The sequence below is a fragment of the Callorhinus ursinus genome, unplaced genomic scaffold, assembly GCF_003265705.2.
Source record: "Callorhinus ursinus isolate GAN/ISIS: 27379988/994484 unplaced genomic scaffold, GSC_fseal_2.0 scaffold28, whole genome shotgun sequence".
NCBI lineage: Eukaryota > Metazoa > Chordata > Mammalia > Carnivora > Otariidae > Callorhinus > Callorhinus ursinus.
In genome coordinates this window covers 14968195-14995810 of record NW_027397090.1, presented here as the reverse complement: position 1 = coordinate 14995810, position 27616 = coordinate 14968195, and the positions used below count along the sequence as shown (strand labels likewise).

General features: G+C 37.7%; 2 protein-coding genes across 7 annotated transcripts in view; one reads left to right on the top strand and one right to left on the bottom strand.

The window, feature by feature from the left end:
* AK3 (adenylate kinase 3) overlaps window positions 1–22632 on the top strand; it is a 40445-nt gene extending 17813 nt beyond the window's left edge. Inside the window, exons 5-6 of one of the 5 annotated variants that reach the window (XR_012374054.1) lie at window positions 5508–5655; window positions 21967–22632. Coding sequence is in view for 3 of the 5 variants with exons in the window: in XM_073878151.1 (XP_073734252.1) it covers window positions 5508–5589 (82 nt within the window). In the remaining 2 variants the exon portion in view is untranslated. Of the gene's footprint in view, window positions 1–5507; window positions 5766–12133; window positions 12337–21966 lie in introns of those variants that run through there. The other 4 variants (XR_012374055.1, XM_073878152.1, XM_025891313.2 and 1 more) reach the window with 4 other exon arrangements.
* On the bottom strand, window positions 1370–27616 carry CDC37L1 (cell division cycle 37 like 1, HSP90 cochaperone). 2 transcript variants are annotated; one of them, XR_012374053.1, is made up of 8 exons: window positions 27331–27616; window positions 22627–22908; window positions 20388–20481; window positions 12807–12922; window positions 12331–12453; window positions 9132–9296; window positions 3629–4836; window positions 1370–1755 (listed from the first exon to the last, which is right to left on the bottom strand). XR_012374053.1 is itself a non-coding variant. In XM_025891710.2 (7 exons), exons 1-7 carry the CDS (start codon window positions 27460–27462, stop codon window positions 4735–4737), a joined length of 1014 nt encoding a protein of 337 aa, XP_025747495.1. In that variant the 5' UTR covers window positions 27463–27616; the 3' UTR covers window positions 3103–4734. The 2 variants fall into 2 exon arrangements, 1 of the variants encoding a protein (XP_025747495.1); XM_025891710.2 differs by lacking the exon at window positions 1370–1755 and having other exon boundaries at window positions 3103–4836.

The window sequence follows — 27616 nt, the reverse complement described above, 5'->3', positions numbered from 1 at the left end:
GATGTCTCCCTGGCTTCTGAATTGATGACTGCTTTCTAAATTTTTTTAAGATTTTATTTATTTGTTTGAGAGAGAAAATGAGATAGAGAGCATGAGGAGGGGAGGGTCCGAGGGAGAAGCCGACTCCCCGCTGAGTGGGGAGCCCGATGCGGGACTCGATCCCAGGACTCCAGGGTCATGACCTGAGCCGAAGGCAGTCGCTTAACCAACTGAGCCACTCAGGCGCCCTGATGACTGCTTTCTAATAACTGTCTTACAACAGTATATAGGCTGGTTTCATTTGAAGCTGTTATCTCCTGCTATAGGATTGCAGGCATACTGGCCTTCTTAACACACGTAGATTTGGAAATCAAGAAGAGGGGTAGAAGAACATGGCTTTGAAAACTGAGACTTCTTCCCTGTGACCATTCCCTCCCTACTCCTAAAACACTTCACCCAAAGTTTTGCACATATATCCATTACTTTGGGGAACACCTGCACTATTACTTTTTTCCTTTATTATAGCAAATAAAGAGAACTTATTTTATGCTGAATGAGTTGGTGTCAGACCATCCTGATGAAAGCTGTCATTGCTGAGGAGCACATCCTGCTAAAGAACATAATGCTCAACGGCCATCATTACAATTTATGTGCCACATGGAAATATGTCTGGAGCTGAGTGCCATGGCCAGGGGGAGCCACCATCCTTAAAGGCTAATAAGGAGAACAGTTTCAGGCGCCTGGGTGGCTCAGTCGTTGAGCGTCTGCCTTCGGCTCAGGTCATGATCCCAGGGTCCTGGGATCGAGTCCCACATCGGGCTCCCTGCTCCACAGGAAGCCTGCTTCTCCCTCTCCCACTCCCCCTGCTTGTGGTCCTGCTCTTGCTCTCTCTCTCTAATAAATAAAATCTTAAAAAAAAAAAAGAACAGTTCCTTAACCTGTTACCCTATTTTCCAGAATACCACAGTTATTCCATAAGCAGAATGTGCTGTGGGAAATGCAAACTGGCAGTACAATCCACAAATTTTCTCAATTTCATTTGAAATAGATTACATACTCACTCAAATTTCTAAACCCCAGGCCACAGCTACTTTCCCCCAGGTATTTACAATGGCATCCCAGCAAAATAGTTTGGACACTTCATAGTTGGAGATAAAACTTATCTATGTTAACAACAAACCATGGTAATTACAGACTAAAGGTTAAATTGCTATAATGCCTGCAACCAACAGCAAGAATAAATTTGTAGTTTAAAACATGTAAACTGTGTCTTCTCATGGACAAAAGAAATAGCTTTCTTAGTTTTGCAACTCAAGGTTTTGATTTTGGAGGTTATTAGTTTAAAAATTTTAAAACACAGTAAAAGCCAACCACTCTGTTTTGTGTTTTGTTTTGTTTTTTTTTCAACTAATGATCATGGTTTTTCCATATATATAGCACTGACTGAAGTTCAACTGTTAACGCCAAATTGCACTTTGGAAGGATTTTACCGAAGTAAATCAATTTGGTGATGTTTCATATTTTACCAAGTGTTTGAAGAGAATCATGCTGTTTTAAGAAACCAAGTTAAAGATGCAGGATTTTTTTTTTTATCATTTTGATACTTAGAAAAGAGAAAACTTCAAGTCTAATTCTTCAAGGCTTATGAGAATGGTTTTGACATCATTATTAGATGCTAAGCAATTCATAACTGTTTATTCTTTTGTAACCACCCCCCCAATCACCTTACCTAGTAAGCAAGCAAATACTTATTCCATGAGTCCAATTCTCGGAGACCTGTGAAATGGTACACAGTATCTATTACAGATGGGAAATGGATGCAAAGGATTTTAGGAATTTTTAAAATGTGTATGATATAGTGACAAAACTGAAATGAACAGTCTGACCTTAATCCTGACAAATACATCTCCGTCTCTTATCAATTTAAGAACTGAAATATGTGATTGATCCTGAGAACAGTATATTGACATCTTCTTATTTTTCTCTGAAAATGCCCCAAGGTTAACTTCAGGATCACTGCCTAAACCCACAATCAATTTTTTCATCCTGTAAGTAAATCTACTTATTAAACCGGACTCATGTTCTTTGATCAGCATGTTAATTCACTTTTAAAAGGGAAGAGGCATGTTAATCTAAAAGAACACCCAATTTTCCTAAAGAGAAGTTATAGGACATTATGAGCTTATGCAGAATTGGAAAGAGCCCACTAATGGTGTAACTGGATGAGAATGTTACCCATTTATCTCCTAGAGACGAATTTTGGATCAGTATTATCTCCACTACCATGGATAAAATGACACCGAGTTAACGGGCAATAAATGTAGTAGCTACTTAATTTTTAAAAAAATCTTTTATTAGAAGGTTAATTTTATCAGATGAAATAAGAATCTTTGATGGATACTTTGATGTCAAAATGTTTCATTCATCTGTTGGGACATTTCATCTGTCTGGACAGCCCAGCAAGTACGGACAGCGCAGCAAAATTCAATCTGAAATATTATTTATTATTTATTAAGAAACAGAAAAGAGGACATTTTTCTTGAAAGGGGTAGTTCTTAGTACTAAAGCAAAATAAAGAAAAATAAAAAGGGCGTCAATTTACTGTTCTTAGTACTAAAGTACTGCTAAATATGTCAAAGTTAAAGTCTCTAAGTGCAAATCATGGCATTAGGGGCCCCCAGAGTAAACTCAATTGTATATACATACAACACACAGAACACTTCCCTTTGAAAGTAAAAAATATATATATAGCTACAATCTTAAATAGTTCTTCAAGAATTCCTGTTTCAGAGAACACAACCAAATAACCCTTCCGTAGTTTACTCAGTTGGTTGGTCATCTCGTTCCTCCCAGTGCTTGGTCATTAACACCTCTAACTTAAAGGCAAAGGAGATTCAAAACAATTTGGGTGCTTCCAGGCAGATCCTGGGGAAAGGTGAAGCTGAGGAATGGGAGGTAATGGCTCAAGTAACATTTCTGTGACATCGGGGATTTCCAGTCTCTATTTGACAGGAAGGGAAAAACAAGAGCTTACTCTAGAACAGGAAAACAAAACAAAAACAAACCTTCTGTAACTAGGTCATTAGTTTAAAAAAAAATTACAGGCTGATGAATACTACCATATAAATTAGTCAAACATTTTATTATAGAGTATATATTTTTATCAAAAGCACAAAAAGTTTTATTCTGAAAACCAGGAAGATTGTGATGTTACAGAAGTATGATTCAATAATTCCAGTCCATTTCTATGGGTATCATGTGCCTTACCACCTCAGTTAACACAAGGTGCAAATGAGGCCACGGTCACAGGGCTGATCACATGGGTCCCTTAGCATTATTTGGTTTCTCAAATTGAGACATGTACTCCCAATCCCAGTCAGCCCGTCTTCCAGATGTGTGCTGCTACTCTCAATGGGACTGAGCCAGAGACTATACCCAATACACAGCAAAGCCCATGTTCCCCTAAGTCAGAAGATGAATCCTCAATAATAAGAAGAGCATAATAAGCACTGTCATCTAATTCCAAGTGAATACTCAAATACCCTGGCACATCTGAAATGAATTCTATAGGAAGTAGTAAAGCTCAGAAGCATTCTATGGTAACTGACCTAAGGACAGAAATGACAAATGTAGTAAAAGCCATCATTACCAACAAGGATCACCAAATTCTTAGAAGTAAGGAGTTGGCAGCTCGAGGCAGTTAGGTCTTCAAGATTTCTCCTGCCTTTTAAAAAAGTCCTTGGGCTACATGAGAATGAAACAAACAACCATGATTTAAAAAATCAGATTATTCTTCCTGTTTGTTCTTACAGGCCATTAGTATTCTTTTAAAACTTGCTCCCTGAGAGATCCCAGACTATGTCAAGTAAAGAAATTAAGAGTGAGCTTGAACTTGATCTTATTAAAAAAAAAATCTGTATTAGTTTTATCACTTTTTATATTACTATAACCCTTAATACTGAAAAGTCAACAGGGTAAAATTAACTTCTAAGTAATGCAGTTTTAAGAATACATAGGGGATAAAGTCAGTATCTATATAAAAAATGAGATTATAGTCAAGGATTTAACTGATGGTGTCGAAAATACAAATGTAATATTATTTTAAAGGGAAGGACTTTGTTTTAATTTTTACCACCCAGCTTATTTAGTAAAGTAGATTATCAACTACTGATTTATTGCTTTTACTATGATGCAACACCAGACCTGACAGCGAAATTTGCAGTAGGATACAAGTACATTTTTATCTTTAATCATTTTTGTAGAGTAGGACATGTACATATCCACATAAAAAGAGACTGTAGCAGATGCCTCCTAGAATCAACCAGTTCTTGTAAACATTGCATTTGTGCAGATTTTCACACTCTGATTCCAAAACTGAGAACAATAAGATTAAAGGCAAATTTAGTAGCCAAAAAAAAAAAAAGTCCAGTTTGACTTCCTACAACATACGGTACCACTCCTCTCTTCCAAAAAAAAAAAAAAAAAAAAAAAAAAAAAAAAAAAAACCCAATTTTACACCAAAAAAAACACAATACCCCCCCCCTCCCTAAAAAAAAAAAAAAAAAAAAAAAAAAAAAATCAAAAAACCTAGCAGCACATAAAAAAAATTTTACAAAACGTTTCAGTACTCTTTTTTCCCCTCCCATCAAAACCGAACAAAAATAAAGTGCAGCACCCATAAAAGTGTCAAGAAAATAGCCAAGTTCTTCCTTCCTTGTAACAAAATAGCACTTGGCCTCAGCAGTCTTAACCAAATCATACAGTGTCCATCATTTTGGATTCATCATCTTCTTTATGTACCACTGAGTTTAAACTGCAAAGAGCTGTATTGACAGAATACTGAAGATAATCTGGATTCTGGGGGGAAAAAAAAAAGAATATAGGGAAGAAACAATGGATGATAACAGTTTTATGCCAGTGTACGCAACTACATACTCAGTTTCACACAGTCTACTTCTCTGCAGTGTAGTACAAGTAAAGTAGGTGGGGAAGAAAATGGACTCTGAATTCAAAATTGGGTTGAAACCCAAGTAGATAAAGAAAATAGACTGGACCACTTGTTCCAAAGAGGATGTGACAAAGACAGATATATGTAAAAAACAGAACTGTAATAAACACTAACTTTTTCTTCCTTTTAACAAAACTTGCAATTTAAATTATTTAATCATATAAGGGTACATCTTCCATGTAATTCTACGTACAAAGCTACTGACAATTTAAAAGATAAATATGGCTTTAAGTTGGCAATGTGTTTTAAAGATTACTATCTAATTACCACAGTAAATATTAAAAATGCAAAACACTTGAATAAGGAAAAAAATGCATTTACCAAGTAAAAATTATAGCTACCTTCAGAGTCTATCTTGGCTTTGCAAAGGTTAAAAACAAACTCAAATGAGAAACTATTAATCTTTTGAGAGGTACTTAGATCCATATTTTAAAAATCGAGGATAAAAGAACATTTTAATTTGGATTTTGCTTATTTTTTATTTTATTTCATTTTTTAAAAGATTTTATTTATTTGACAGAGACACAGCGAGAGAGGAACACAAACAGAGGAATTGGGAGAGGGAGAAGCAGGCTTCCCGCCAATCCCGGAGCCCAATGTGAGGCTCGATCCCAGGACCCTGGGACCATGACCTGAGCCGAAGGCAGACGCTTGACTGAGCCACCAAGGTGCCCTGGATTTTATTTTTTAAACTCATAAATATACTATCTGTATATTTCTAAAGCTAGGAAGAAAACCTTATTCAATAAATGCAAAAATAAAACTATTATTTATTAAAGCACCATGACTAAGGACATTAACCCTTAAGACCCAGGACCTTAGGAAATTCTTCCCTAAGAATTCAATTTGTCTATTCAGTTGTTCTGAATATCTGCTAGCTACTCAGAGTTTTACCACCGTTATCACCTGGTTTCATTTGTTTTTGTTTATTTTATTTAATGACCACCAATGAGGAAAATAGTCCAAATGGGATAGATGTCTTAAACTTTCCCATCCCGTAGGGAGGCATGGTTTTCAAAAGATTCTTTTTTAATAAAGTACAATACGTTGTGATTCCATTATCTGTAAAAGTCAAAAAGCTAGCCAGAAGCCAGATTATCCCCCAACAAGTCTTGATGAAGGCACCAATAACTGACTGAGGTCTGGAATACTACAGTAATTTTGGACCTCAGTTCTAATCCTGCCTCTACCACCTAATGTAGTGCAGTCCTTACAGAGAAAACTACTCATCACAATTTAATAAAATTAAAAGCTGGTCTATAGGATAAATCTAAGGTAACTGTTACAACACCTCTGTCCAAGAGGTCTTGGTGTAGTTCTCTCAAAACTAAGGATGATGGTATTTGCTTATTTCACAAGATGGTATTTGCTTATGTCAACTGAAAAAATAAATAAAAGCTGAAGTTATGCCAATTTAAGTTTTATAAAAAATTATTAAGCTCTCATTACATTATCCCATTCTCCAAAAAAAACAGAGCGCTAAGACCTTTTCTGACAATGCAAGCCCAATTCCAAAGGCCTTCAGAACAGCGCTTACAATTTCTCTACCAAGACTGGATTGGAGTGCTCCAGAACTCATCATCCATCTCCCTGAGAACTTAAGACCTCATCATGGAGAGACTTAAAAAAACAAAAAGCAACCAACATACCTAACCTAATCTACACTTAAATTCCACTGATTACCCCGTATTTTCATCTAGTAGCATTCTCAACACATTTCTCATCCCAGTGACTAGTTCTCTGTAAGAGCACATGACTGTGTCTCCTGTCCTGTTTCTAGCATATGATTCAACAACAATATTAGTGTGGGTGAAGAAGTGAAGTAGGCTAGAAATCCAGGACTGGAGTATTAGCCGTGTCATCAGACAAACTGCTTAACCTCTCTGAGCTTCAGTTTACTCATCCATAAAAATGAATGAAAATGAATCACAGGGCTTTTGAGAAGATAAAATGAAGCAACATATGAAAGTGTTTTGCAATCTATAAACTGTATATAAAAATGGGATATAATTACTACGGTACGCTTTTCTCCCCAAAGCTTCCCATCACCCAGTCTACAGTCCTTCTGGGCATCTAGCTGAAATTTTATCCAGCCCTTCTCTCCCTCAGGAGGACTAGACCAGGATGCTCAACTTCTCCAACCATGAGGAATTAGCCCAAATGAATTAAGTCTGAACAATCCTGATAATATCAGCAACTTTAAAGTGTCAAAACTGTATAGCCCCAGCCCCCCATCTCGCCAAGGGAGGCCGAGTAGCAGCCTCGGCAGCTATCTGATATATGCAGTAAGAACTTACTTCTCTCAAATTAGAAGCGACTTGTTGATAACACAGGCCCCTTAGGATATTTTAATGTATATATTTTCCCTCTTATGTTTAGAACCAATAACATCCTTCAAAGTCTCTTTTTTCTCCTTTGTTTTCATTATGTGGTATCTTAATTATAGGTTTATATATTGGACTTGACAGTGTCTTACAGTCATAAAATTCCCTTGGAAAGACTACTTCCCTGTGGGCTATTTCTCAAAGTATGGAAGAGAAAATCATTACTATATTTAAAGAGCATTAAGAGATACTCTGTAGGGGGCGCCTGGGTGGCTCAGTCATTAAGTGTCTTGCCTTCCGCTCAGGTCATGATCCCACGGTCCTGGGATCGAGCCCCACATTGGGCTCCCTACTCAGCGGGAAGCCTGCTTCTCCCTCTCCCTCTCCCCCTGCTTGTGTTCCTGTTCTCCCTATCTCTCTGTCAAATAAATAAATAAAATCTTAAAAAAAAAAGAGATACTCCATAGGACAAATGGAGGTGCAATATTACTTATATATGTAACTGAGGGGAAATATTACTAATTATGTAAAAATCAAGACCTTGATTATTTCTATCCTTGAGAATTAGTATTTCTGCCTGAGTTGAATATTATCAATTGCTTTCCTTAATTGTCGCTTTGGCCTATGACTTATGTAACTGAAATGGTGAAATTATAGAGACATAAGGTGTAGATATTGAAAATCTCAATCCTACCACTTTATGAGATTTAAAACTACAGGGCTTTCCTCACACTGTCTTCTGAATGAGTCTGCCCTTTTTACTGTGTAGGCAACAGACTGAACTGGCTAAAGCTGGTCTTAGAATCTTGGGGCCTGGAAATGAGAAATGACTGGGCTCAATTAACATGCTACTAAAATCAACATGGGCAGCAATTTTCTAGTGGTAACAAATCTTCTGACAGAAATCCTTTCATGCTAGAAACACAGCTTTATCTAGATCTCACAGCAGAGGCTCAAAAGGTTAGTGACCATTACTAGCAAGAGCAGCTTAGCAGAAGGTGCATTAATATATTAAAAATGTTACCTCTGGCAGGCAACGCCAACATTTCATAAGATAATACTAAATAAACTCATGAAACAAATCACCCTGGTTGCCACTTGGATGTATGCTCTGAAGCTAATTCATCCTAAGAAATTTTTTTTTTCTTAAGATTTTTTTATTTAAGAGCGAGCACCCACGTGAGTGTGCAGTGGGTTGGGCGGGGGGCAGAGAGAGAGGGAGAGAAACTTTAGCAGACTCCACGCTGACACCAAGCTCGATCCCATGACCCCAAGATCATGACCCAAGCCAAAACCAAGAGTTGGGCACTCATCTGACTGCCCCACCCAGGCACCCCAATCCCAAGAAATTCTTAACAGTACATTTTGCTGAGAATGAGATGTTCCCCAGGAGCCATCTTAAAAAGTTTGATTGAAATGATCAATAGGTAACACTTGCCCTTAAGAGTGCGTAGGTACAACTCATCTCTTCTATATTTAAAGGAGTGGAATTTGGTGTCTCTCTAAATACCCAAGAGATGGAAGAGATTTAGTGCCAAAACATGGCATGAAATGAAAGTTATCTTCTGAGGTGAGAATATTCAGGGGCGCCTGGGTGGCCCAGTCGGTTAAGTGTCTGCCTTGGGCTCAGGTCATGATCCCAGAGTCCTGGGATCGAGTCCCACATCAGGCTCCCTGCTCAGCGGGAAGTCTACTTCTCCCTCTGCCTGCTCTGCCTGCCGCTCCCCCCTTCCTTGTATGCGTGCTCTCTCTCTCTCTGACAAATAGATAAATGTTAAAAACAAAACAAAACAAAACAAAAATTTACTTTTCCAACTTACCTGTGGTAAGGATTCTAACAAACCTATAGATCCCACACTAGAATGAGGAACATGATTCTGAACTATCATAGGTTGAAAACTTGGTGATTGAGAATAAAGTCGGACTCTTGACTTGAAAGCTTCAAGTTCATTTTTGAATGCTTCAAAATAACCTTCTTCCTCCGCCTGGAAAACACACAAAACAAAGACTCTGTTTTTCAAGACTTCCAGACCACAGAATAAATTCTAACAAACATATCAGATCTGAAGTGGAGGAAGTAAAGATAAGATGAATAGTTTAAATGTACGTAGACACCACCAAGATCCCTGTCAGATTTATGAAAACTACCTGTTTTATAGGAATATTAATGATTGGTTTGCTCCATTTCCCTCTACACCAGTAAAACATACACACAAATTTAACAAAAGTAGGAATTCTCTGTATTGCTCTTGATTCTTGACAGGATCCAAAATAGTTCTCATTTAACCTCTCACATTGCCAAGCAACAACCAAGGGATATTCTTACAACCTTCTAATTCTCCATCAATTAACGGTAGGGCACTGTTAGCTGTTTCTGTAAATCTCCAGCTCTATACTCCCTATTTGTAAAACAATGAAAACCAAATAAAATTCAACATTCAATTCCATTCTGGAAGTTCCTTAGTGTTTTAGTGAAGCAAATACCTTTTCAACATTATGGAGAGAAAAAAAAGTATAATGAGTATTATGTTGCAGGAGGGGACCTTCCTCCAATGATGTATGACATAATCAAGATTCTTTTATTTTTTAAGATTTTATGTATTTATTTGAGAGAGAGAAAGAGAGAAAGAGAGAGAGAGAGAGAGAGAGAGCGAGCATGAGAAGGGAGAGGGTCAGAGGGAGAAGCAGGTTCCCAGCCGAGCAGGGAGCCCGATGTGGGACTCAATCCTGGGACTCCACAATCATGACCTGAGCCGAAGGCAGTCGCTTAACCAACTGAGCCACCCAGGGGCCCCACAATCAAGATTCTTGATGTAAAACACCCAATTGGCAGTAGCCTCCACTTAGGTTTCCTCTGCAGATAAGGAATGACACAGTACTTATACTATGCTAGGACTTTAGGCTTTAAGTTCAGGTGATGGAAGAGATTTTGTCAAAATCTCATTCTATAATATCACGGGGCCCATTTGTGTGGAAAACTATTTTTTCTTTAATGTAGTTTAGGTTATGTAATCAATTAAAACCTGTGAGTTAGTTATTTAGTTATTAACATCAATATCTATACAAATCACACAGACAATATTCTGTGCTGCCATTCTACCTTTTTATGAATTTAGCAATCATTTCCCTAATTATATTATAGCATTTCACTTTGATCAATATATGGTACTTGTAGAGACATACACGCTATTAGCCTTCATATCCAGAAGTAATCCTTCTCAAATGGTTATGCAACAAACTATGAAAGAAGCCAAGTGGTACAGCTGCTGGCTTTACTGCATGCCGAAGGCCTGGGGATTTAGATCTAGAGAGACTTGACTAATTTTTGCTTTAAGTAACCTATTCTCTATGTTAATTTCCTAACTTGTAAAATAGAAATAATAACCCTCATAAAATTGTATGAGGATTTAATGACTTAATCCATGTAGAGTGCTTAGAATAGTACCTGGCACAAAGTAGTAAGTACCATGAAAGTTAGTTATTCCTTAATTTTAAAAAATTATTGTTAAGAACAAAATGCTAAGATTAAAGACTTTTCAGTTCTATTCTGACAAAGTAAATTTCAAAGACTAGACATAGGTTGGCTATGTTCCATTATCCTATTAATAAGCACGAGTTCAAACATATCCAATCATATAAGGTGAAGAACAAAGTATGGTTTTTATTATGCCTGTGTGTCAAGTGAACATTTAGAATAGTCCTTAGAAGCCTAACTAAAACACCAACTCAATCATTTACTTATTAAAACTCTTACTGTTTTGGGAAAACTTCCTAAATGGCTGCACTTTAGAAGTGTTTAAAGCACTTAAGGTAGGGCTACTATCAACCTGATGTATTTTTTTAAAATTTAATACATTTAACTTAATACATTTTTTTCCTTTATAAAAGGGAATATGTTCATTGTAGTATATATAAAAGAAAATGGAAATCATGTGTAATTCTACCACCCAAGAATAATCAAAGTTAAACTTCTGGTATATTTTCTTCTAACGTCTAACTGTGTATGCTGAAATGAATCATATATATTAAAAAAATGTAAAATACCTATGTAGTTTACTGGACAAAACCCAACTATGTACCCACAGAACTTAGGAAATGGATCATTACTAGCTTCTTACAAATCAGTTCCCAAGAGCGTTTCTTCTCCCTCCTCTGATGTTACTTTCTTCTTAAAAGTCACTCCTTTGCCCCTTCAGTTTTACTGCTTACTTATGTACCCTTCAACTATGTATTGTTTAGTTCTGCTTGTTTTGCAACTTTATAAAGAATACAGAATATGTTTTAAAAGCTACTGAATATATCATTCTGTGACTTGTTTTTCCCCCACACTCTTGTTTTTTCATCCACAGTAATGCTGGTTAATATTTACCCAAATGAATATCCCACTCATTCTACTGTCAACAGACACTTGGGTTGCTCCCAGGCTTTTTGCAATTAGGAACAATTCTATTATGAACATTATGGTATGTGGTGGGTGCACATGTATAAGAGCTTCTCAAGGGCAGCAGTTCTCAAACTTCAGGGTCTCAGGACTCCCTTCACACTGTTGAAAATTACTGAGAAAACTAAAGAGCTCCTGATTATATGGGCTATTATTTGCCAATGTTCACTGTGTTAGAAAGTAAAACCCAGGAATTTGAAAAATATTATCTAAAATACAACAACAAACCCATTACATGTTAACATTTATAACATTTTTATTTTAAAAAACTTTATTTCCAAAACAAAAATATTTAGTGACAAGTCTGGCTTAACAGAAGATAGCTGGATTCACACATCTGCTTCTGTATCAAATAACATCTTCGTGTTATTATGAAAACAGCTTTGACTCAAGGCCTCCTGAAACCAAGTCTTGAAGACTGTTGGGCGTCCCTGGACCACATGTTGAGAAATCTGTTCTCTAGTATATATACCTCTGGAGAATTTCTGGTTGGACTGGCTGCCTTTGATGTATATGGACCAAAGAGGTCTCAGCTAAGGCTTAATCTTCCCACTTAAAAATATTAAATAGTTACTTACTTTGGCTTTCTGGAAAAATAAACGAAAACACCCTCTTGGATCCACATTACAGTTTTTGGCCATTTCCATAATAAACTGCATTACAACAGCCTGATGTGCTATTTGTTCCATTAGAGCCCCTTTCTGAAAACAGACAGATTAAAATTATGAGAAATACCTCTGGAAATTTAATATTGTGATTACTATTTGGATTTTAAAACATGATTTTTCAATAGGTTAAAAAAGAAAAGGGTTTATAGTAGGTGGGAACAAGAGAGATGAGGCGGCAAAGAAAGCACACCGGAGAGAAGTTTCCATATGCTAACTAAAACAACTAAAAATATTCCCACAGTAAACTCAAGTAGATCTAAAAACAAAAAAAGTATTAATTCCATTTAAGAACCTTCCTGCTTTCATTTAAAGTAACATAAAAGACAAAACAAAAAAGTAAATCAGAATTCCACTAAGGTTCCAGAAACTCAAGGTTCACACAATACCTGCTCAGCTTCTAGATGAAAACACCATAAAATAAGATATTTAGCAGTCTCTTCACATACAAGGTATGGATGGTCAGATAAAAATCTCTGACTGTCATCCCATCGACTCAACATACCTGTAAAAAAAAAAAGAATTAAACCACAATTGTCAAATACTCTTATAAACAAAGAAATTGGTATTTTAAATGATTCTCTTTAAAGACAATTCATATTACCACAGCAATTTGTTAATGGTAAAAGAGCAAATGAGAGTGATAAAACTTTTTTTTTTAAAGACTTTACCTATTTATTTGAGAGAGAGAGAGCACGCATGCACATATGAGTGGGGTGAGAGGCAGAGGGAGAAACAGACTCCCTGCATGGGGCTCCAGGATCATGACCTGAGCTGAAGGTCGTAGACGCTGAACGGTGAGCCACCCAGGCGCTGCGATAAAACTCTTTTAAAGCAATACCAATATATTGGAAATAGCTTCCCAAGTTCACAAAAAGTTTTATTTCAGATAATTAGTCAGGTTAAAGTAAGGTGACTGGTATAAAGCCAAAAAACCCTCCATCTGGGAAATGCCTGAAGTTCCAGGCAAATTGAGATGACTGGTCATTCTATGCTGAACTGAGTACAAATGATTTCAAGAGACTCAGTATTATTTACTCACAGAATACAAATTTTTCTACTAGAAAGATGGCAAAGAGGGGCGCCTGGGTGGCTTAGTCGGTTGAGTGTCTGCCTTCGGCTCGGGTCATGATCTCGGGGTCCTGGGATCGAGCCCTGCATTGGGCTCCTTGCTCCCCACTTCTCTCTCTCCTCCCCGCTTGTACTCTCTGTCTCTCTCTAATAAATAGAATCTTAAAAAAAAAAAGATGGCAAAGAAAGCAAAACCTCAAGAAACTGTATTTAGCAAACACTTAATAAAACAGAAAAACCACATTATCTCTAATTTATTTAAAAATGTCTAAGATGATATGGTCAGACACTGACAGGACGGAAAACCAATCCAGTAGTATTATAACAGTAAATATACTTTAACCATTTCAGTCATGTAAATCATTTAGGAATATTTATAACAGAAAACAAAATCAGTTAAGCATACTTGAAGGCAGATACCATTTGCTTCAAAATATCAAGCTAATCCAAATACTACTAAAGGTCTATCTTGATCTTTATCCAAATTAGTAAGAAATCTCGTGAAAAAGTCAATGCCATCATGGAACCAGCAAAGTGCTCAACTTTTAATTTTGTACAGTAAGCCTTACGCTTGAACAAATTAACTACATTAGCTTTAGACTCTTAAGACTCATCCAGGGGCGCCGGGATGGTTCAGTTGGTTAAGTGTTTGCCTTCGGCTCAGGTCATGATCCCCGGGTCCTGGGATCGAGCCCCACATTAGGCTCCCTGCTCAGCGGGGAGTCTGCTTCTCCCTCTCCCTCTGCCCCTGCTTGTGCTCACTCTCTAATAGTAAAAAAAAAACAAAAAAAAAAAAAAAAAAGACTCATCCAAAGAAGTCTGTATGTCACTGAATCATTATGGAAATTTTATAAGGTGGTCTCAACAGTTTGGCAGTAAAGCTTTCCTCTAGACACAAACTGAACTTCTATTAAAGTTCCATATTAGAACACAAATAAGAACAAAACTGAGGACGAATGTCTTACTGAGAAATACACATTTAGCAACACATGGGAATCAACTGAAAATAAATTATTAATTTCCTCGTTTAAAAAAAAAAGAGGGAGTAAGCATTTTAGCATTTTCACATAAAGAGTTTTACAAGCTCTATAAAGTATTTTCCCAACACTTTGGATACAGTGATTAGGGCATTTTAAATTCTGAGAACAATGATTTTGAAAGTTCTTAAAACTACTCCTCAAGGTATACTTAAAAAGTCTAGTAACTTCTAGGGGTCAGATCTAAAGAAGGCATAATCTTTCTTATACCTGAAGCCATAAAATAAATCCTATGAAGCAGTTTTGCATTAGCTTTGTTATACTCCTGAAGAGGTAGTATTTCCAATTCTATCCACCCTCCATAGAGAGAGCATTGCTTCTGTTTACTTCTCCATGGCAGCATCATGACTTACTGAGGCACCAAAATCCTATCTATTTTGGTTTCTTTTACAGGAAGGATAATATGAAATGGTTAGTGACACTTATAGGGATCATGAGGAAGGGTATCATTAAATGTTACAATTTTTAAACTATCCATTTAATAACTAAGACAAAATTAATACTTGAAGTTGACCACAGCTTTTCTTTATCTGAGAAATACCTGTCATCACTTGATTTCAAAAATGCATTATCAATTATGAAATTGAGGTTAGGTTACAGGTAGTCCATACACGCCTATGTGAAAACAGTGTGGAATCTTATGCACAAAATACTTAATCAGTGGCTTTAGTGGAACAGAACATAGTTGAAATTACTAATGTTATTTTGGAATTTGTAAACAAACTTACAAAGAGGTAGAGAGTAGCACAATCTAGCATGGCGACTAAGCAAGCCACCTCTGGAAACCAACTGCTTCAGTCCGAAAACTGGCCTTACCGCTTACCATAGAGATATGCCTTGCCTGTCTCTATGCCTCCCTTTCCTCTTCTGTAAAATAAGGCTAAAAACAGTATCTCACTCAGAAGGTTTCTGTGAGAATTAAATGAGTTAATACACATAAAGCACTTGGGACAGTGCCTGATGAGAGTAAACATTAGGTAGTATCAACACAAAAGGGAATAATTCATTCTTTCATTAAATATTAAATACTTTGGTTAAGATTAATCTAGTCATTTCAACTAGCCAACCAATCTCTGAATGCTTGAAAAACCTTACTTTGACAAATTAAAATTTTTTAATTATGTGCTACAAAATACCTATGTATTATTTTCCTCAGCATCTAAATCCCAATCCATCCATTGGCTCTCAGTATTCCACCTAATTCCCGAAATGGTCCTCCAATACACACTGTTACTGATTTCCCTTTCTTCTTTCATTATACTTACAGAGTAATAGATTTGAATCCTTTAAATTATACTAATCATTTTAATGTCTCTACCTGCTAAAAAAAATCTCCCAAAAAGGTTGTAAATTTTTTATTTTTAAGATTTTTCTTTATTTATTTGACAGAGAAAGAGGGAGAGACAACAAGAGAGGGAACACAGCAGGGGGAGTGGGAGAGGGAGAAGCAGGCTTCCCGCTGAGCAGGGAGCCCAATGCATGGCTCGATCCCAGGACCCTGGGATCATGACCTGAGCCGAAGGCAGATGCTTAACGACTGAGCCACTCAGGCGCCCCAAGGTTGTAAATTTCTTAATGACAGGTAAATGACCTCTTTTTCTGTATTTCTGAAGTCCCAGGGCTCCTGTATTTCCAATCACCTACCACCAGACAACTATTTCTACCTACATGCTTGCACATAAACTAATCTTATTTGAAACTAAACCCATTTTTCTCTCGCTGCCATCTATGGTGCTTCCTAGGCTCCATGTCACCCACTCAAAAATTCTAGAAATTCCTCTAGACATTTCCATTCTTCCCACATCAAAGTGATCAACAAGTACTGTGGTTGTATTATTATAAACTGTTAATACTAACAGTTTATAATAAAATCAATAAATTTTCCAATGTTAAGCTATCCTTCAATTCTTAGGATAAACCCTTTAAAATATTTTTTTCATATTATAAAAATAATGTATATTCATTGTGAAGAATTTGAAAAATCCAGAAAAATCATCTGCAATCCTACAAAAGAAAATTAATGTTAACACTTTAATATATTTCTTTCTGAGCTTATTTTTTAATGACTTAAACAAAATTAGAATCCTATCATACATATTAATTTTCTACTCATTTCACTCCACATTCTACTCAAGAGTACTTTATAATGTGTTTTTGAAAAGCAGTATGTATGTGCTTACGCTGAGGAGACTGAATATCCACCTTCCATACAAATGAGAATGATCCATCATGGTATTTATGCAAACATTTATAGCTTTCGATAAAATTTCCAGTGACAGCACCCTACAGACTCAAAAATGTTAAATCATAGCTAACTTTGGCTGGAAGTGAACAGACGATGTGCCATGAAAAACTATGCTAGATCATCAAAAAGCCACTCTGATGATCACAAAGAAAGTGATGTCAAAGATGCATATGACATTGAATAAACTTTTGTGAAATTTTTTTTTAAAGATTTATTTGTCAGAGAGAGCGTGCACAAGCAGGGGCAGTGGCAGGCAGAGGGAGAGGGAGAAGGAGACTCCCCGCTGAGCAGGGGGCACGATGTGGGACTTGATCCCAGGACCCTGGGATCATGACCTGAGCGGAAGGCAGCCGCTTAACCGACTGAGCCACCCAGGCGTCCCAACTTTTGTGAAATTTGAAAGAAAACAGACTTTGTTGCTAAATTGGTATTTTATGTTTATAAAATATGAATTAACCAAAGTAAATAAATTAAATACAAATGTAAGAGGAAAAAAAATCAAGATTTCATTGCTTTAAAATACTCCATGGTATGATCGTACCATTTATCATTAAATGATAAAGTCCACCTAATTATAAGACCAAAAATAACATAAGACAGTCAGCAAACACCATAATGGAAATGTTAATGTTAAGTACACTTGAAACCACAGAGAAGTCCTGGTATTGAGCCCCTGGAGCCCTTCACAGCCCCCCTATGTATCAGGCCCATGTCTTCCAAGAGTCTGGAATGAATCCAAGTTTGAAAAGCCTCCAGTCGGAATCTTTAATTACAGCTGCTATTCCAGATGTGTTTACTTCAAAGAAGTGTATCACTGTAGTCATAATTCTGACAAATGCTTTTTCCCCCCTTTACCACAATAAGCATATAACACCACAAACATTTGCTTCCACCCAGCAGGAACAGCATTAAACTTTCACTATCTTGCCTAAGGTCTCTGTCAGCTCTATGCCACAATTTAGTCCACAGGGACTTTCACCATCTCATCATCCTGCACAATTACCAGCTGGCCCACTTCATACTGATGGAACTTGGTCAGCAGGAAGTAGCAGGTATCCAGATGTCCTGGTAAGATACACACATGCCAGAAAGTGGGGAAAAAAACACATAAAAATTTGGGAGCCTACTACCTTAGTAAAATTTCTGGGGATGCAAGGAGCTGTGGCAAGTAGGTATCTCCTCCAAAGGAAAAAGCCAGTGTACATTTCCATTAAGAAACAGGCACAATGTGAATCTGGGAGTAGCTATCAGGTCTGGTTGGCTTTGAAGACAGTAAGGCTCTGGTTAGTATTACAGGATGAGACACTGGAAGCCCCCAACACGCAATGGCAAAACCACTGCTTATTAATCACTTATAGATGTCAAGTCAGCCTTTTCCTCAGCCATCTCCCTGCTTGCAAAATATAAGCTCAGGGGCCATGGTGGCAGACTTGAGATTATGCAGAGATTCAACGGCATGGGATCTCCCCATTAAGATATTCCAGTATAGCCTCTGAATACCTAATTTGCCAGTAGCAGAAACCAGTGCTGAAAACTAAATATGGCACCAATATGCTGGATGGACCAGTCAACCATCAAGTAACAGACTGATTATCTTGGTCCCATTTCATCTTGTAGAGAGCAGTGGTTCCTCACTTGAACAAACCCATTCTAGATCTGGTATTGCCCTCCCTTCTTGCCATGCTTCTACAAGTAATACATCTGTGATCTTACTAAATGAGTTATTTAGTACCATACCACATTAGTTCTTGACCCAGAAATTCATTTTACAGCAAAAGACATGAAGACAATAGGCTCATGAAATTCACTGGTCTTATAAACATCACTACCCAGAAGCAGGTTTTATAGAATGGTTAAATGTTTTATTGGAGACTTAAACATAGTTATACTGCTAGGTGGGTTACAACACCTTGTTGAGACTGGGTTATTTTCCCCACACAAAATTGTTTCTTATTGAGACATTCAATTTACAGCAAAAATGAGGGAACTGTTTTGCACCTACTAGGTTTCCCACAGCTCCAAAGCAACTAGCTTCCAGAATGCCAACTGGGTGACAACACCTTAAAGGATGCCATTCCACTAGATGCAGTGGAACACACAGGTCTAGGAAGCAAGGACTGCAGGTGGGAGTGGCAAATCACCTTATCACAACTAAGACTCATTTCCAAAATGTTTAAAAGTGAACTTTGTTCATTTCTTCAGGTTCTATCCTTGAATTAATCTGAATACACAGTCTGCTTTCTTCTTTCAAAACAAGAAATATGAGAAAAATGAATCCTTTATGAATAAACTACATAAAAAGGGGGAAAAAGTCTGAAGTACTATCCACTGTCTTAATAAAACTGAAGGATGAATGAAATTCTAAATGGGGGGGAAACACCACTGGAAATGTATTTCAAAATGCCACTTAATAAGCTTATTAACATACTACAAATAAAAACTATGTTTACGAAATTAACATATTACTTGGGATCAAAAAAAGATGCCTTGAGCCTTAACCCCTAACATTTCCCAGTGGCATTTTGACCCCCGCAGCACCACACGGCTTACCCAACACAGCATGTTGTCTCCTGACTCTGCCTTTGCACGCAGTGCTGATGCTCGCTTATCTATAGGGAGAACTCCTGGGTGTTCTTCATAATTTAGCTCAGATGTTCTCTCTTGTGGGAAGTTTTCACCACATCAACCCCCAGCCCACTGTCTTTCCCCAATAGAGAAAACTAATTTTCAGTACTTCATATACGTATTTCTATTACTATGTTTATCTGAATTGCAGTTGAAGGAGCTGCAGGAATTATACAGGAACATATCCAAAACCTGAAAATAATGAATGCTAATCTTATAACCATAAAATAATCAGATACAACAGAAGCAAAAAGGGAAAATGACAAAAGCAAAGACTAGTTGGGTGATGGAAAAAGGCTATGCAGTAAGCAAAGACTGCGCCTTAGAGAGTAGCATTATATAATAATAGATTGAATTTTGCTTCTCTTCTTGATTTAGTTTACTGTCAATCTATTTATGACCAAAAAACAGTTTAAAGCAAGAGCTACGGGCGCCTGGGTGGCTCAGTTGGTTGAGCGACTGCCTTCGGCTCAGGTCATGATCCTGGAGTCCCAGGGTCGAGTCCCGCATCGGGCTCCCTGCTCAGCAGGGAGTCTGCTTCTCCCTCTGACCTTCCTCCCTCTCATGCTCTCTCTATACCATTCTCTCTCTCCCTCAATGAATAAATAAAAATCTTTAAAAAAAAATAAAATAAAATAAAGCAAGAGCTACACAACTGTGCCAGAAGTAGCCACAAAACTGGAATTGTGCCATTTATCTTCTTTTTGGCCCTCATTTTATACACTTTTTGTACACATATTTATGATATCAAACACTTTATTTTTTTTTTAAGATTTATTTATTTTACAGAGAGAGCGCAAGCAAGCAGGAGGGCAGAGGGAGAGGGGGAGAGAATCTCAGGAAAATTCCCTGCTGAGTGCGGAGCCCAACCCAGTGCCCAATCTTACAACCCTGAGATCATTACAGGAACCGAAATCAAGAGTTGGACTCTCAACCGAATGAGCCACCCAGGCGCCCCAATATCAAACACTTAGGAAACTAAGCAGACTTACCGAAATGTCTTATTTTTTGTTCGTACTTCTGCATAAATGATTTTGATTTATCTTCATCTTCTATTTCTTTTCTTTTATCTTGATTAATAAAACTCTAAGAAAAAAATTCTTGAAGTTAAAATCAGATTTTATATTCACTGACTATTCTTTCTCAGATACTGAATGCCTAGCAATGCTTCCTATAGACACTATAAAAAGGTGGTATAGTATTATACTGATACTATATTATTAAATTTATCTGTTAAACTCTTTTAAAAATTAAAAGTTTATTTTTTAAAATGGTACGTGTGCAAAATTATAGAATTATTTTAGAAATCATACCAAAAAATCCAAGTGCATTAAATGGAATTTCCATATCAAAGTATAGAAAGATCCTTTACATGCATAATATATATTTCACATTATTTATTTCCATTAAATATTTGCAACTCTAGCCTAATCTTTGGAGTTCTTGCTGGAAATAAACTTAGACATTCAAAGTGTATAAAATACATTTATTATAACTTCTTCGCAAAGACATAAACCTAAAATGGACCTTTGTTGTAAACCTTTCTTAGGAGAGGCCAGTTTGATTCTGAAATCAAGTACAGATTTCTATTAAGGAGGTGCTTATTTTCAGTTAATAAGCCATAAAGCCCAGACCAAGATGAAGTTTTTATCTGGCCAGAAAAACTGGCAGAATAGTTTCTCAGAACATTCTGTGATCGCATTTAAACCTTGTGATCATCACTGCCAAAAACAAAAAGCACAAACTAGCTCTCTGCCAGTTTGTAACTCAAAAGCACACAAGTTTATATATTTCAAAATAGAAACATTTCCTTTATATATCCTGCTATCTAGACCAGCACTGTCCAATAGAAACATAATCCAAGTCACAAATATAGTTTTGTATTAGCCACATTAAAGAGCAAAAAGAAACAGATGAAATTAGTAACACATCTATTTAACCCAACATATCCAACATACGATCATTTCAACATGTAAGACAAAAAAAAATTATTAATGAAATATTTTACTTTTTTTGGTACTAAATTATTGGAATCTGGTGTGTATTTTACACTTACAGCACATCTCAATTCGGACTAGCCACATTTCAAGCGCTCAATAGTACATGTGGCTAGTGGCTATCGAGTTGGACAGCGCAGATCTAGACCAGTCCTCTCAAGTCTCAAGCTCCCAGACAAAATCAATGTACGATTTTGAGCAAATGACTGGAACATAAAGATAATCCTAATTAATTTGTGGTATAAATGTAGGCTATGTCAGAACCTAAGTTAAAAAAAAAAAACAGTAAAAAAAAAAAAACCAACAAAATAAAAGCAGAGACAAATGAAAATATTTCCTTTGTGACCAGTGTTAAGAGACATTAACTTTATAAAAACAAAGAAACACTGCACTTTGACCATTCCCTCTGGAAGAAAAAAAAAATATTTTAAGTAGTTATGGTGTATAAATGCAAACCAGAAATAAATGCTGAGAAGACATGCTCCTTAGAACAATATATACAGACACAGTGAAAGAAAGAAGTGTTACTTTACACATTAGTAAAAATGAATTTCATTGCCCATTTCTTCCTCAGATGCAACAGTCAAAGAATAAAGCCTACATAATCCAGTGAGAAAGTGAACACTACTCTTCATAACTGCTAACTTGGCAAAAGTGCTGTACTAGTCCATTCAGTAATGTTGGTAATGCTAAATCTGGATTATTACCTGAGGTTTACTAAATACATACTGGTAAGTAACAGTGAAAGACTCTACAATAAATCCAGTATCTACACATTAGTGTTACGAAACTGATAGCAAGCTGACAGCAACATCGGAAAGCTCTTGTAACGTCTGAGCTTTACCACATGCCTGGCCCTAACCTGTGGGCTTTTAAGAAATTACCTCAGTCTTCATACTCACCCTAAATTGTTGAAGAAACCGAGGCTTAGAGATGTCAAGTGACTTGCCCAAGGTGACAAAGCCAGCAGCATGTGACAAAGCTGAGATATGAGTCTGATTCCAGAGTCCACCCTTACATTCAGTGTGCTATGCTACAGCCATAGATTTATATTCCGACTACCCACATTTGACACTATTGGGGATACAGGTTTCTGTAACAAACACTTTTCATAAACTGTCAAAACTGAATACTGTTCAAAAGTTCTGTTGCTTTGTTACCAAATATGCACAACTGGTTTGTACAAACATTTCCATTTTCTCTTCTTTCATTATAATCCAATAAAAAGTTGTACCTTGTTAAAAACATCCTTGCTAATGGCATCCATGTTCCACAGACACATTCTCTCTCTTTGTACTAGAGCTGCTTCTTTCTGCCGCCATTCTTCTTCACGTTGCCTTAGCTCTGATACTGCTGTTTGTGCTTTGGCATGTTCTTGATCCAAGGACTCAGAGTTATGCAGGGCTAAGCTACCAAGTTTTTGCTGAGCTTCAGCGAGATTCCATTTGCATGCCACAGAGCTCTTCACAAACTCTTTCTGCTTTTGACAAGCCAGTTCAATTCCATGGCTATACATCTGGATAAAAAACAATAGTGTAAGAAATGAAGAAGGCAAGGGGTATGTTTATGCAGCAGAATTCAATTTTCTTTTAGTCAAGCATTGCTGTACAATATTTTTGATACATATGCATTCTGCCTTCTGTGTATGCAGTTATACTTTTATATTATAGGTCTTCTTTCATCAACTAGAGTCTAAACACTTCTCTGTTAATCTATACTGCTCTCGGACAACTAACAGTAGCAAAAAGCCCGATAATTAGCACAATGTTCTGCCTATAGCTGGTGCTCAAGAAACATTTGATTTACAGCCTCACAGTCCTAAAACAGCAGAATAATGAGAACAAAAGCTTCAATCTAGTCCATCACCTTACAACTCAACATGCTGAAAACCAGATCTTTAGAGTTTTGTTCTGGAAGTTCCTCACTGCAAAGAACCTTTTATTTAGAAGTAATTACTTCTTGGTTTCTATTTTCCTTCTATATTATCCCAATCCCTGGTGATCTGAGAAGTTCTTAAATGGGGAATTTCTGTTTATAACTGACTCGATCAGACAGACAGACATTCTTTAACTTAATCCTAATCAAAATAGGCAAAATTATAAAAACAAAAAAAAAATCCACCAAAAACTGGTCCATCCTGGTGACTGACTGTTCGTATCAGAAGCAACAGTAATTAGATTTAAAAAAAAATTTTTTTAAGGTTTTTATTTATCTGACAGAGAGACAGAGAGAGAGAGCACAAGTAGGCAGGGTGGCAGGCAGAGGGCGAGGGAGAAGCAGGCTCTCCGCTGAGCAGGGAGCCCGACGCAGGGCTTGATCCCAGGGCCCCGGGATCATGACGTGAGCTGAAGGCAGACGCTTAACCAACTGAGCCACCCAGGCGCCTCAGTAATTAGTTTTAATATTTACTAAACCACTACACTTACAGCACTGTGATGGGTGTTTAAGTCCTTATATTGTTCAGCTCTATAAAACAAAAGCTGAAGGCACATTCTTTATGACTTCTCAGCCAAAATGCAGATCAATTTTAACTAAGTATTCAGAACAATTTTACTTCAATCTGTTCCCTAATCTGCGTCACTCCTCAAGCACTTATAATTTCATACCTCAGTTATATACAGTCTTTCTCATCTGAAGTCATTCTCCACTCTACTAGACTTGGAGTAATTTCTCCAAAAAACAAATCTGATAATTTTACACATTCTTAGAGTCTTGGGATAAAGCACAAATTGTGGCATGGTCCTTCACGATAAAGCACAAATTCTGTGGCATGGTTCTTCACGATCGCACTTCCTATTATCTATCTAGACTCAGTTCTAGTTACTCTCCGACTTGTTTGCTTATTCTTTCCATCCCCCGCTCCTTTCAATGTGGCAACCCCTACCCCCCAACTCCTATCCCCATTCCAGACTCGGGCATCACTTCCTTAAGTTTTCTCTAATCCCTTCCCTTCCCACTCAAGGTTTGCATACTTCTTAGCGGTGTTTTCACACAATATTGTGCTTATTTGTTTACTCAACCAGCAGCTTCTCGAGGGGCTACAACTCCATAAATCTCATATGCATAAATGATTCCCCGCTTCTTGGAACAGACTAGTGGTGAGGCAAGTAGCATGAAAGGCCTCTACTTTTCAGCTGAGTCTTAGATTTCTATTGCGGCAAATGTGGACACTGTTGCTATTCAGGTGATTTATTCATTTAGCAGGTTTGGAGCCCAGGTACCACAAGACCCTAACTAACCAAGTAAAATATTTATTTTTATTTTTTGCTATCTTAGATAGGATCAAGAATAACTGCAGCCTAGCTATACTTAAGAAGGGGCCAGGAAAAGGAGAATAAAGCTATAAAATTTGTTTACTGTAAGACAAAGCTATACTAAGAAAGGCAATACGGACAAATGAAAATACCTTGCATTTTCAAAATTATGTGGGAACAAATATTCATGTCTCAAATCAAACACAGAAATCTTATTTCTAAATTCTAAAAATGATTCATGTTAAATTCTTCTCCGCAGACTACACAGACAAACATCTGGCCATTTGAGCAAACTATCCAACATATACTGAGACGATTAAGGAAAAAAAAAAGATCACATTTTACCTATGAACACACTGAGGTTTCAGAGAAACATTAAACATAATATTTTATTTTTTTAAAAAGATTTTACTTATTTATTTGACAGAGAGAGACACAGCGAGAGAAGGAACACAAGCAGGGGGAGTGGGAGAGAGAGAAGCAGGCTTCCCGCCGAGCAGGGAGCCCGATGCGGGGCTCGATCCCAGGACCCTGGGATCACAACCTGAGCCAAAGGCAGATGCTTAACAACTGAGCCACCCAGGCGCATCTAAACATAATAATATTTTAATGAACATGAATTCTAAAAGGAACTGCTGGCATTAGGTTTATTAGTGCAACTTTACATTAAAAATGCTTGAACATGATCTCTAAATTCTGAGTTGCCTTTTACTTTAACTGGGTATCAGAACTATACATCACATATGACACTAATCTGTCTAGATTCCCCATGTCTGGTAAAATTAAACCAGAACTGTTTTTGAAAAAAATTATAAAATGTTTTATCATTTTAAATATTTTATTCTTTCCAAATATTCCAATCCAAAAACTTAAGTCCTAAAGTCAGCAAGACAAGTAAGTGGGTTATAAACACATGAACTTAGGATTAGTAATCAACTTTGCAAATTTTAACACCAAAGGTAGTGTCAGCCAGATGGTTTTACATTACATCACAGGATGGGAAGTGCAGCAGGTAGGAAAAAACACTGTACTAGGAGTCAGAAGTGGGTTCTAGTTTTAATTCTGCCACTAACTAGCTATAGGATCTGAGAGAAATCATTTTTAATGAAGAAGATAAGCCTATTTGCTCATAAAATCACTTTCAGCTAAATAAGCTTACAATTCCAAGTGCACAAGTAAAAAATATACAGATCTTTAAAAGTTTGTTTGTTTGTTTATTTTAGTAATCTCTACACCCAACATGGGGCTCGAATCCAGGACGCGGAGATCAAGAGTGGCATGCTCCTCTGACTTAGCCAGCTGGGTATTTTCCAGCTTAGATATTTTCTAAGTTTAGTGTTTCTCTTAGGTTACTTTTGTGATTGAACCACAATGCATGGAAATTCTGGAGACCTCTTATTCTCTTCATATGCCTTCAAAACTGACAAGCACAGCTGCTGTTCATATTTTTTCCCTCCATAACACATTCATTATATGCTCATATAACACATTTTGTATATAAAGATGATACGAGCGATCCATAATTAGGGGGTGACTACTGACCTATCAACTCTTTCTGGCCTCCTAAAAAATGTCTTGCACTTTCCCACAGACTGACTGGCCGAAGTACAGTCTACGGTTATGAAACAGCATTTTTCTCCGTGAAGCCAACTAACCCAATGAGATGGGCATAGGACCGATGGCCTTACACTTAATTGGCAAATGATTTAAATAACTCATCTTCACTAACTGCTAGCAAGATGAGCCTAGAGAAAAACTGTGAATTCAGTTAAGCTCTTAGGTACCCCGTTTTGCAAGAAGCCAAGAAGGCAGAGAGACACCTATAACCCTTTTCACTTAACATGTTAGTGTTTAGTCTGTGTTCCTGAAATATACTTCCAAACACACTCAGATTAGGAGAAAAACCAGGACAAGGTGATAAGAGTATGTAAGCACTCCCTAAGACAGGACCCAGAAAAATCCCAAATAGTGTGTCCTTTGGATAAGTTTCAGATGAAAGAAGGCTGGACTGAAAACCACAAGTAGCACCAAGAATCTGAGGAAGTCTGAAGGAAAAGGCAAACGTGTGCCTGTATGTTGTCACTGGAAAATGATATGAAGCAAAACATAACCGGACGGGAAAAATGGTCACGTTAAGGAGACAGATTTACACCAGCATCAAAAGCGAGGTTTACAGAATTTATTCAGATGTCAGAAGTCAGTGAAATTGGATCCTAAATCTGCATGAAGTCAGGAGCTCAGTAAATTACCGAAATACAACCAACCAGTCACTGTTCCTAACTATTAACCGTGCACAAGTATCAGAGCCTTCAGCAGAATAACGCGCTCGGATAAAGACACGCACAAGGGGACAAAGGGTCAACGTTATAACGTTAGCCGCCCCAAATCTGGGTGCTGTCAGAAGCGGGGAGGGGGGGGGGAACGTCTTCCAAGGATGGGAAGGAATTATTAGCCAAGGTGTAAAGGTGTACGTGGAGGTGGAGGTTGGGAATATATGACCAGCCCCTCTTAGAAGCCCTCAGAAGATGCTACAATAGCCGTGGGATGAGCATCAAGCTCCGGACCCCCGGGAGTGAAATGGGGGCGCAGAGCAGGGCACAAGGAGGGTCGCAGAGACAGGGGACTCTGGGGGCCTGGCGACGGCACCTCCCCATCCCCCTCGCCAAACGCGGGACCCCTCTCACCTGCGCGCCGCCGCCCGGCAGCTGCGGGCAGCGGGGAGAACTGGGGGACACGTCCAAGTCACTCTCTTCCTCAGCCTCACCCTCGGCCCGAGGGAGGCTCCAAGGTCCTGGCGGTGGCCACGGCTGCTCCATGTCCCGCGGCCCCCAGCCCTAGAACCTCCACTGCCAACGGACTTGGCGTGAGTTGAACCTGCTGCGCGGAGCCAGCCGCCCCAGCCGGCCGGGGCCGTTACCCAGAATCCCTCCGCCGGCCGCGACGCCGACGCGCACCCCGCGCTAGCCTGGG

Bases quoted from the DNA above. Each gene is read 5' to 3' on its own strand.
- CDC37L1 (XM_025891710.2), bottom strand. From the start codon at position 27,462: ATGGAGCAGCCGTGGCCACCGCCAGGACCTTGGAGCCTCCCTCGGGCC. The intron at 12,923-20,387 runs GTAAGTCTGCTT...TTTTTTTTACAG, and splicing joins ACAAAAAATAAGACATTTCG to GTATGTTGAGTCGATGGGAT. The intron at 9,297-12,330 runs GTAAGTAACTAT...TGTGTTTTCCAG, and splicing joins TATTTTTCCAGAAAGCCAAA to GCGGAGGAAGAAGGTTATTT.